Source organism: Gouania willdenowi, chromosome 19 (genome assembly GCF_900634775.1).
Source record: "Gouania willdenowi chromosome 19, fGouWil2.1, whole genome shotgun sequence".
Classification (NCBI taxonomy): Eukaryota; Metazoa; Chordata; class Actinopteri; order Blenniiformes; family Gobiesocidae; genus Gouania; species Gouania willdenowi.
Window position 1 is genome coordinate 277,615 of NC_041062.1, and position 12,269 is coordinate 289,883.

General features: G+C 33.9%; 2 protein-coding genes across 2 annotated transcripts; one reads left to right on the top strand and one right to left on the bottom strand.

The window, feature by feature from the left end:
- Positions 1–727: 727 nt before the first annotated feature.
- rgrb (retinal G protein coupled receptor b) lies at positions 728–3,707 on the bottom strand. The gene is made up of 7 exons (XM_028476708.1): positions 3,599–3,707; positions 2,577–2,733; positions 1,968–2,089; positions 1,510–1,663; positions 1,299–1,416; positions 1,055–1,168; positions 728–879 (listed from the first exon to the last, which is right to left on the bottom strand). Exons 1-7 carry the CDS (start codon positions 3,672–3,674, stop codon positions 739–741), a joined length of 882 nt encoding a protein of 293 aa, XP_028332509.1. The 5' UTR covers positions 3,675–3,707; the 3' UTR covers positions 728–738.
- A 4,529-nt stretch (positions 3,708–8,236) lies between these two features.
- Positions 8,237–10,850, top strand: lrit1b (leucine-rich repeat, immunoglobulin-like and transmembrane domains 1b). The gene is made up of 4 exons (XM_028476589.1): positions 8,237–8,398; positions 8,704–9,164; positions 9,363–9,668; positions 9,766–10,850. Exons 1-4 carry the CDS (start codon positions 8,277–8,279, stop codon positions 10,833–10,835), a joined length of 1,959 nt encoding a protein of 652 aa, XP_028332390.1. The 5' UTR covers positions 8,237–8,276; the 3' UTR covers positions 10,836–10,850.
- The last annotated feature ends 1,419 nt before the right edge of the window (positions 10,851–12,269 follow it).

The following is a 12,269-nucleotide window of genomic DNA, read 5'->3' on the forward strand; positions in this document are numbered from 1 at the left end:
CAGACCCGACCACTCAGGTTCATGAGAAGCATGAGGGGCCTAATACCAGGTAATAAGCTTCTCTATGAGCTGGAGATCAGTGAGCCAACATGTCACTGTGATATACAGATCTATGTTTATTTAAATAGCTCATAATATAACAAAGTTATCTTAAAGCGCTTAACAAAATAAAATTCATAGTGAGAAAGAAAAAACTGAACAAGATCCACATGAACACTGACAGTGACTCAGTTAAAATCTATAAAATCTACAATATGAGGCTGTCATGTAAATATCAGCTGATTCTAATTTCTTCATTTAGTTTCTTCTGTTCATCTGCTGTTTTTATTATTAACTTTAAGCTATCGACCACACACGGTAAAGTATAATTGCATCTGCAGTCTTAACACAGAAAGACTTTCACACTATATACTGTATATATATATATATACAGTATATAGGTGTTACATAACAGCTCAGAGCATAAACACAGAGTTGTGTGTGTTGAGAAACAGGTCATTTCTAGACCTAAAACTGCTTCATTTCTAAAAAAAAACAAAAAACAAAACAAAACCTAAAGAACAAAAAATAATTTAGAGAGAACAGCACTTTATTTTGAAGGCACGCAATGAGCAATGAGAGAATTAATGAAAAATGTGATGCATTCATATGGAAACTTGATGAAAACAACACACATATGTCTATAGATCTTAGCATGTTGGTAAATAGAACAAATACTTGTAATGGAACTTTTTCATTTTATTTAGACTTCTTCACATTTGGCTCAACAATCTTCTGCCCAGTGAGGAAGTTCCAGACGCCTCCTCGGTAGAACTCATTTCCAAACGAGTAAAGCAGAGCGTTAAAAAAGGGATTTGTTTTTGCTAAAACTGGGAGCACCTACAAGAGAAAACTTGTTTTGTTAATTATTCAATTCCCCGTAATACAAGAACATCAAACTGCAGAATTATTCTAAACACAAAACACAGAAATATAAGATAAACAAACTCTGTGTGAGGACAGAACTTTCACAGCTTTTGTATGAAACAAACAAATAAACAAGTTAAACGTTTACCATTCGGAGCTTTGGAGAGACGATGTTGACGTTCTCAAAGCAGGCGTAGATACACATGAGGACGTAAGGGCCCCAGCACATCAGCATCACTCTCAATGGAACACTGGTATTAAACTGGAAGATAATCATCACTTTAGTTTCTTTACTCTTAATAACAATTGAAATACTTCAAACTCCAGAGAAAAAACCTTAATATTTAGAGGATACAAGGATTCAGAATAGATGTCAAATGTAAAAAATTTACTCTGTAATGATGGATTTTCTTAAAATGTTTGTTGATTGCATCATAACAAGAATACATGGTGAAGGCTGGAAACATCAGGTAAAACAGCACCAGAGTCAACATGTAGGTGACGTAGTCCCTGTTCATGAGAAAGAAAAAGGCTTTTAGACTAAAAAACACAACATTATCAAAGCTCATTATTTCCTCTATAGATGCATTTTTCTAAGCCTACCTATCGCCTCTGGTGTAGTCCAGCGTACAGCAGGTCTTCATAGGCTCAAAGTCGTACACGCCCCATCCCATGAGGGGCACGGCTGCCCAGAAGATGGAGAGAATCCATATGATGCCGCTCATAGTCAGAGTTGTGCTCCAGAAAAGCTTCTGTCCTGCAGATCATAAACATGCACTTTATTACAACAGAAGGTGATTACACTATTAGCTCTTCTATATAATGTTTAACTAACAAAATAAGTCAACAATTCAAGCTTCTCATTTATGTCAAAATGCATGTTGTTTATTGCTCTTGCAAAAAAAAAAAAAAAATGAAAAAAAATCACAAAATAAGAGTAAAAAACTGCTAAATAAGATCACATCTTCACTCATTGATTTATTCTTTAATATTGTTTCCAGTCATTTCTATCATTACTTTGCCCTCATTGGCAGCATCTTATTGTTGAACTTGGAACTCACTGGTGCAGTACTGGTGATATCTATCCCAAGCTATAGCAGCCATGAAGCTGATGGAGGCCAAGACGGAAATCATTCCCTGAAAACCGTGATAGCCACACCCTTGTTGGCCAAAAGGCCAAACCCTAGAAAAGACAAAGATACGACATCAATGTTCAGGCTGCACCAAAAGTCATAGATATGAGGAAAAAACTATTTAGATCAATGAATCCCAACCAGGAAAACATGTTATTTCCAATTTATTTTCCAATACTTTTTTAATCCATTTCCATGTGCACCAAACACAGGTAAAGACACATTAGAAAGCAAAAATAAAATGAATTCTATTAAGGTCAGTGCTGAACTTTTTCATCCAACATGACGCTTGATTGAGCTCATTTTTACAGCTTTATTTTAAACAAAAGAAGCTTTCATGCCTTCAGAAAGAAAGCTTAAGCACACAACCACAGCTTATGAACAATAGGGCCTGGTAGCTCCTGCTTTAACACAGTATAGTGTGTCTAATGAGAATATATCACACTGTATATTCCACTAAAACATTTAACCAAAAGTTTGATTACATGTAAATAAAAATAATGCACAAAATATGTTGATGATATTATAAATGTATACCTGAGGTAGCTGGAGTAGGCAGCAGTGAGTCCATTAATATTCAGGCTGAGGTCAGCGATCGCCAGATTAAACACAAAGAAGTTGCTGGGATTTCTCATTTCTTTCACTTTGATGAAGGAAATAATACTGATGGTATTGAGAAAGAAACCCAGCAGGCCTGTAAAAAACAAATCAATACAAAAACAAAGATTATATGTTACACATTATAGACATTAGTTTTGCAAACGTAGGAAAAGGCATCCTTAACTTTTGGATTGTGTGAAATTGTCAGTCGCTTGTATAATAAAATATCAAAAAGGAAATATGGGAAAAATGAGCTTTTATTTGAAATCTTTCAGATTAAATATTTGTGTAAAAATGTCAAATTTATACAGAAAAAAAGACAAACTCAAGATTAAAAACAAAGGTAAAATTAAAGAAATGTACTTTTTACATTTCACAGATAATACCAGACTGTGAGAGCTTTTCATTTATCGGTCGCTTAATGTTATTGCGTAAACAATAATAATAATAATAATAATAATAATAATAATAATACATTTTATTTAGAAGCGCTTTTCAACACACTTTACAGACAAGCTAAAATAATAACAATACAGTGATAAAAACATAAAATAAAACAGAAAGAAAATCAGTAACAGAGGCTAAAATTAATAAATCATATTTTGTCATTAAGAATATTCAAGTAAAGACAAATTTACTCTGAGCCAAAACATATATTTTTAAAGGACAGTTAAATAAAAAAATACATTAAATAAAAATCTGTATTTGATCACCACCTGAATCAGATCGATCCACGTCCACTCAAAGTGGAGCAAGAACAGAATGTGTTTGAATTGTAGGCCTACTGTTGCTTTAGCTTTATTTATTTTACCATTTTGCACAACTTTTTGTAGCTGTACATTTAAAACAAAATAGGATTTTTTCCTGAAATAAAAGCTTTAAAAAAACAATTAAAACTTAAGTTGAGGAAAAGCACTTCCTGGGTGTCCTTCTCTCTAATTTAAATGGTGGTGACTCACCTCCGACCAGCAGCGCTGTGCCGAACGTAAACATGTCAAACTCCGTGAATCCCTCCGGTAAAGTGTACGTTGCCATGTTTTCAGAGTTTACAGTGTTTGCTTTCCTTTCCCTGACCCGTGGAGAACAACAGCTCTTATAAAGGCTCTTTCAGCATAAAGAGGCTAATCTTTAAACACTCCCACCACCAACAATCCCTCCAAGAATGTCCTAACAAACAAAAGAAAACCTCACACATGTGTCTATTACTCTGAAAACCCAGAACTTTATTCATCCTCTGACCTTTTTCTCCTCTGCTTTACTTCATGAACCTTTAGAATAATAAGGAATCACAGATGAAACATGTGAAATGGTGTTTTTATATCAACTAACAATCAAATAAACAATACAAACATTAGCCTTTGAGCAACAGAATTCAGACTAAGTGAAATTTGTCCCACAGCTTATCTATCTATCTATCTATCTATCTATCTATCTATCTATCTATCTATCTATCTATCTATCTATCTATCTATCTATCTATCTATCTATCTATCTTTATCTATCTTTATCTATATTTATCTATATATCTATATATCTATATATCTATATATCTACAGTATCTATCTATCTATCTATCTATCTATCTATCTATCTATCTATCTATCTATCTATCTTTATCTATCTATCTATCTATCTATCTATCTATCTACAGTATCTATCTATCTATCTATCTATCTATCTATCTATCTATCTATCTATCTATCTATCTATCTATCTATCTATCTATCTATCTATCTATCTACAGTATCTATCTATCTATCTATCTATCTATCTATCTATCTATCTATCTATCTTTATCTATCTATCTATCTATCTATCTATCTATCTATCTATCTATCTATCTATCTATCTTTATCTATCTATCTATCTTTATCTATCTATCTATCTATCTATCTATCTATCTACAGTATCTATCTATCTATCTATCTATCTATCTATCTATCTATCTATCTATCTATCTATCTATCTACAGTATCTATCTATCTATCTATCTATCTATCTATCTATCTATCTATCTATCTATCTATCTATCTATCTATCTATCTATCTATCTATCTATCTATCTATCTATCTATCTATCTATCTATCTATCTATCTATCTATCTTTATCTATCTATCTATCTATCTATCTATCTATCTATCTACAGTATCTATCTACAGTATCTATCTATCTATCTATCTATCTATCTATCTATCTATCTATCTATCTTTATCTATCTATCTATCTATCTATCTATCTACAGTATCTATCTATCTATCTATCTATCTATCTATCTATCTTTATCTATCTATCTATCTTTATCTATCTATCTATCTTTATCTATCTATCTATCTTTATCTATCTATCTATCTACAGTATCTATCTACAGTATCTATCTATCTATCTATCTATCTATCTATCTTTATCTATCTATCTATCTATCTATCTACAGTATCTATCTATCTACAGTATCTATCTATCTATCTATCTATCTATCTACAGTATCTATCTATCTATCTACAGTATCTATCTATCTATCTATCTATCTACAGTATCTATCTATCTATCTATCTATATTTATCTATCTTTATCTATCTTTATCTATCTTTATCTATATTTATCTATATATCTATATATCTATATATCTACAGTATCTACAGTATCTATCTATCTATCTATCTTTATCTATATTTATCTATCTATCTATCTATCTATCTATCTATATTTATCTATATATCTATATATCTATATTTATCTATATTTATCTATCTATCTATCTATCTAGCTATCTATATTTATCTATATATCTATCTATCTATCTATCTATCTTTATCTATATATCTATATATCTATATATCTATATATCTATATTTATCTATATTTATCTATCTTTATCTATCTTTATCTATATTTATCTATATATCTATATATCTATATATCTACAGTATCTACAGTATCTATCTATCTATCTATCTATCTATCTTTATCTATCTATCTATCTATCTATCTACAGTATCTATCTATCTATCTATCTATCTATCTATCTATCTATTCTATCTAATCTATCTATCTATACAGTATCTATCTATCTATCTATCTATCTATCATCTATCTATCTCTATCTATATCTACAGTATCTATCTACAGTATCTATCTATCTATCTACAGTATCTATCTATCTATCTATCTATCTATCTATCTATCTATCTATCTATCTATCTACAGTATCTATCTATCTATCTATCTATCTATCTATCTATCTATCTATCTACAGTATCTATCTATCTATCTACAGTATCTATCTATCTATCTATCTATCTATCTATCTATCTATCTATCTATCTATCTATCTATCTATCTACAGTATCTATCTACAGTATCTATCTATCTATCTACAGTATCTATCTATCTATCTACAGTATCTATCTATCTATCTATCTATCTATCTATATTTATCTATCTTTATCTATCTTTATCTATATTTATCTATATATCTATATATCTATATATCTACAGTATCTACAGTATCTATCTATCTATCTATCTTTATCTATATTTATCTATCTATCTATCTATCTATCTATCTATCTATCTATATTTATCTATATATCTATATATCTATATTTATCTATATTTATCTATCTATCTATCTATCTAGCTATCTATATTTATCTATATATCTATCTATCTATCTATCTATCTTTATCTATATATCTATATATCTATATATCTATATATCTATATTTATCTATATTTATCTATCTATCTATCTAGCTATCTATATTTATCTATCTATCTATCTGTCTATCTATCTATATGTCTATCTATCTATATATCTATATATCTATATATATATATATATATATATAGGTATTTACACACATCACTTTTATGTATATTTTCAATAATAAATAAAATGTGACTATTTATTCACTCCACTGTAAAGAGTTTTATATTAAATCTTCTAACTGTTCTTTATTTTATTTTTTTGCTTGCTTTCTATTTTTGATTGCATTGTCTTTTTAATGTGATGCTATATTAGTTTTTTGTACTCTTTACTCTATTACACATAATACCATAAATTCTGTTTGATGCAAACAATGCAATATTGAATCTATATTTTACCTTCCACTTTCCAAACAGTGAATTTAGACACAATATCCAGGTTATAACATTCTTATTTCATGAGTCGTACAGTGTGTGAACAATTTATAAAGTTTAGTGAAATGTGAATAAATGGAAGGATGGATGTTTAATGCTGAAAAGAGAACAAATATAAAGTTAGCTGTTTAAACCTTTTCAAAAGGAGTTTGATTGCACCACAATAATCTCTGCAGATTACCACAAACTCATTAACTGTGAAGTAACAATGTGTCCCAATACTCTTTTCTGATACTGTATATATTGTTAATTTAAACTGTCACTGAAATGTTCTCCATAGGAATATAAAGAATAAAATCTACTGATTAACTTGTCAGAACATTTGTTGTTATTTCTTTCTCCATTGGTAGACTTTTAGTTCCTACACCATAAGCTGCTTGTTTTACAATGAAACAAAGGTTTTACTGTTGGAATTCTCTTTGTATTCAAAGACTAAAAGAATGATGGCAAAACTAGAAACAAGACATTCTTTACTTTCAGATTTTCACCTGAAAGTAGGTTATTTTTTCTTATTCCATCAATCACATGCTCACTTTCCTGATGGAAATGCTCCAATTTTCTATAACAAAAAACCAAAAAAAACCAAATGTTTAATGATATTTTCCTTACAAAAACACAGCATCACCTATAAGAGGAAAGTTCACTTTTATGTGTTCAAATATTTAACGTTTACCCTCAAAATAATGCTACAATAGCATGAAAGAGTTGATAAGATTACAGCATTTAAGATCCTGTTATGTCTATAAACCACCTGCAGAAAAACCAGGAGAGGCTATAACAACACATCTGTCATATCTGCACAGTTCTACTCATAAACACATGATGTAACAGCAATCATGTCCACCAATTCCCATAAACTGGATCTACTTTAGTCTTTATTTATGTACATGTCAATAGAGAAATACTTTTATTTCACTGGTTGGAATTCAGGTTAAAACTAAAATGTGTACAATATTTTGTAATAATAATATTTACATTGCCATCTAGTGGTCATTTATTGTGTAATCGTAGCCCTCCAGGATGTCACAGAAAACCCTTTTTCCCATTTTATTCGTTTTTATCATTTCTAATATTTATATTTTCATTGTGTATTTTGTCAACATGAGAGAGAACAAAAAAACACATTTTAAAAATGTGCGCTAAAATAATCAAATCAATACTTTTATTTACATTTTTTTAGTTTTCCAATATGCTCCACAATAATGAGCTGTTTACCAGCCTGATGTTCTGCGCCACAGACCAAAAGTGAAAACTACGCAGCCTATATCTAGACCCAAGAAACAGTAGCCTAATCGTGTGACTGCAAATAACCCAAGTCCCTCTCTAATCCCTGCCCATCCTTTTTATCTCTGCATGCAGACCAGGCGCAGCAGTGTTGAGCCCATAGTCTGCAAACCACCACCATGGATCAACACCTGTCCCCGTAGACCTCTGTGCTTCGCTCTTTGGAACTGTAGTGTAGCTACTTAGTATTTAGCCCTTTGCAGGAGGCAAAAATGATTCAACACTTTAAATCTGCTTTTTGCGTGGCTTTAGTTTTTCTTCCTGTGATGAGCAGCTCGTGTCCGACACAATGTAGCTGCTTCTTTCACAAGTTGAGCGATGGATCCAAAGCAAGGTAAATAGTTAAAGTTTCTCTAAAATGTCCTTCTGTTCAGAATTTTTAGAGTTTATATCTTTTAGTCTTTGCTTTTTCACTATTTAGTCACTCAGCATGTTGGAGGATTAACTTGGAGTTGCTCTTTAATCTTCTTTGCTTGTTACTGAACAATGGTCTACTGCATTTTTTGAATTTATGTACATATTTAAAGACATAAACATATCGTGTCATCAAAAGCCTGCACCAATAATTGAAGCTAAATAATACTTACTGTCATATTTTCCTTGTAAATCAAAAATGTTATGTTTTTGTATTTTTTTCAGAAGTGTTCTTTGTAATGATCCAGAGATCACTGTAATTCCTCCATTTTTTCCCACGGACACCTCAAAGCTTCGTATCGAGAAGACAGCAATTACACGGATTTCTAGCAACAACTTCCACTACCTCAACAACCTGGAGTTTTTATGGATGTCTTTCAACTCCCTGAATTCCCTTAATGTCGAGAGTTTCCGTGGTCTTAGCAACCTTGATGAGCTCAGACTGGATGGAAACGCTCTCACCACCTTTCCCTGGGAGTCTCTGAGTGACACCCCAAACCTGAGGCTCCTCGACTTGCACAACAACAAGATCTCCATCATTCCTGCAGAAGCCAACGTCTACATTAAGAATATTACGTATCTGGACCTGTCCAGCAACAGTCTGTCGACCATTCCGGCAGATGTTCTCACAATGTGGTTGAACGTGAAGCCATCGCAAGACACAGAGTCCTCCAAACTCATTCTTGGTGAGGCTGTAGAACAGCGGGGGCGTTGTTTTTAAGCTGCCTCGCTTGACGCCCACTACTTTGACATCAGCAGCTTTTCTAGCTGAGTTAGTTAAGGATTAGTCTAATTATAGTTATTGTCTGCAGTGTGTCAAATTTTATACTTTTTTATTTTAGATTTTTTTCTCTTCAAAGAAGTCGTACTTTATTTCTTTGCAGGTCTCCATGACAACCCATGGATGTGCGACTGCCGACTGTACGATCTTGTCCAGTTTCAGAAATCCCCCTCGTCCTCCGTAGCACTCATTGACACCCGGCTGAGGTGTGCTGATCCAGAGAGCCTGTCGGGGGTTCCTTTCACCGAAGCCGAGCTCCAGAGGTGTCAGGGCCCCCGGGTGCACACCGCTGTGGCTCGTGTTCGGAGTTCACTCGGCAACAATGTCCTGCTGCGCTGTGGCACAGTTGGAGTCCCCATCCCAGAGCTGTCCTGGAGTCGTGTTGATGGCAAGAAAATGAACGGCACCAGTGAGTTCTACCTGAACTAATTCGAATATTTCTCAAGAACACAAACTTAGATGCGTCAGTTTTCTTAAATATATGCATGTGTGCTTTGTTTTTGCAGTTCAAGAAGAGATTTCAAAGGAAGGCATCATTTGGTCGATCCTCAGCGTACCTGCAGTTTCTTATCATGATTCTGGAAAATATCTCTGCAAAGCAACCAACTTTGTGGGAACTGCAGATGCCATCATCTCCTTAGTGATCACAGACTCCATTCGATCAGAAGAGGCTGGTGGAGGTGTTTCTAAAAGACCAAGAGGGAAGAAATCTGGTGGCGTTGGAAGAGCAGCATACCAGGAGAAGCTGATCGCCAGATACGTCCCACCACCCACCGCTTCAGCCGCTCAGCCCATCATTGAGCCTCTCAATGGGAAAGGCGTGACTGGAAAGTACGAGATTGAGAGTTACAGTGTCTCTGAAGGTGATTCTAAGAAACAAGACCAAGTATCAAACCCTAAGAAATCTGTGGAGGTGGAACCGCATGGTTTAAGCAACTTGGCAGCTAATGCTTCGTCTTTACAGCAGGCCCCAGAGAAACGGGTTGTGCGCTCGGTGAAGGTGATCGGGGACACTGACCACACTGTCTCTCTGAACTGGCGAGCCCCCACAGCCACAAATAACACAGAGTTCAGTGTCCTATATGCAGTATTTGGCGAAAGAGACATGCGTAGGATCAATGTGGGTGCTGGAAAAAACCGAATCACCATTGACGGCCTTGTGCCAAAGACAAAGTACATAGCCTGTGTTTGTGTCAAAGGCCTGATCCCAAAAAAGGAGCAATGTGTAATCTTCTCAACAGATGAGGCCGCCAGTGCCAGTGGAACTCAGAAGCTCATCAATGTGGTGGTGATAACTGTGGCATGTGTGATCGCCGTCCCCCTGACGTTGATCGTGTGCTGCGGGGCTCTGAAGAAACGCTGTCAAAAACTGTTGGGAAGGCCGTCTAAGGACATCCAGGACTCATACGTCACCTTTGAGACGCTTGGTCCAGCAAACAAAGCCAAAGGGATGGAAGGCGAGTATCTGACCAGGCTCACTCCTGATGAATCCAACAGACTTCTCTCTGCACGGTCCAGCGTTGACTCAGAGGCCACAGTCAGGACTGAAGGGCCACCTAATGAGTATTTCTGCTAAAATTAAACTCATGCCTCATTTTTTCTGGTGGATGTCAAGAGAGACTCAAAGGACTTGAAAGATCTTCTTTTGGACGACTCGAGGACTGCAGATGGAACTTAATTTACAGCCTTGAAAGAATAAAAACCACCTTTTTGTTCTGTGGACAGAAAAAAGGGAAATATTACACTGTGACGTACACTGTTAAAGACATTATTCCACATAAAAGAAGAGAGAAAACGAGCTGGCCCAAACTATCTTAAACCCATACCTTTTTATTTTTCAAAGCTGTAACGTTTGGAATGTGTTGAACCTGTAGTTGAACACAAAGTATCACCAGAACAGCTGCTGTGTTTTGGGGAATTTGCATAGAATGTCAATTTGAAAGGTTTATCATTGGGTCCAACACCTATCGTCTAGCCCCGTTTTCTAACATCTACATAATATATTCCATGTGTATGTATGAATGTACTGTATCAAATAAATATTTTTGTATTCATGTATGCTGACATCTTTTCTTATTAAGGATTGATCTGCATTGACCTAATCTGATGAGTGCCTCATTTGTTGAACCTACACAATAAATTTAGAAAACGTGGTCGAGTCCAACATGAGATGTTTGAAATCATTGAAAGTTGATAAATATTTTTGATGATTACAAACTGAAACATCTCGTTTTTGTGGCTAATTTACAGACTTTATTTAAAGGTTCACTTTTAAATGAATGGTGCAGGATTAGAGATGCAACAACTTTGTTAGAAGGTTGTACTCTATTCTGCCTGAATTTGCATGTTCTTTGCTATTTTGTCCAATATTTTAAAACAATAATTATGTTAAGTTAATTGGTGTCCCTGGATGGATGGTAGTGGTTGTGAAGTTTTTGTAATAGACTTTCTACCATTTTAAATTACAATAACTGGCCAAGTTTCACTTCCCTGAAAGTGAAAAAGAAGATTAAACATAGATCTATGTGAGAAAATACGGCAAATTGCATTAATAAGCAGTGCCTTTTACCCAGAGTTTGTTGGTTGGTTTTATAGTTATTTAGTTTCACCTTGTGGTGCTAAGGTTAGCGTGCTGTTTTACTTATTCTAAGCACGTTTTCTTTTTTTGTTTTGAAATATTAGTTTATGTTGCGACAGAACATTATGTGTTTGTCTGCAATAACATGTCCTAGATGACTGTCAGAAAGCTTGAATCTAGTGCAAAATGAAGTTAATAAATACGAACACATCAGAATGTTTTCTAAAATATTTATAAAGATACAGTGTAAAAACAACAGTTATTTGCTACGTTAGTGATGATGAGATAACCTTTCTCTTTATTCGTTTTAATTTGAACATTGTTGCAGATCGTAGTGATCCTAAAAATGATCACATGCTGCTAACACATGATTCTGATCTGATTTAAAGTCAAAATTAGGTAAGTTTACAAAAAAAAAATCATACAAATCAA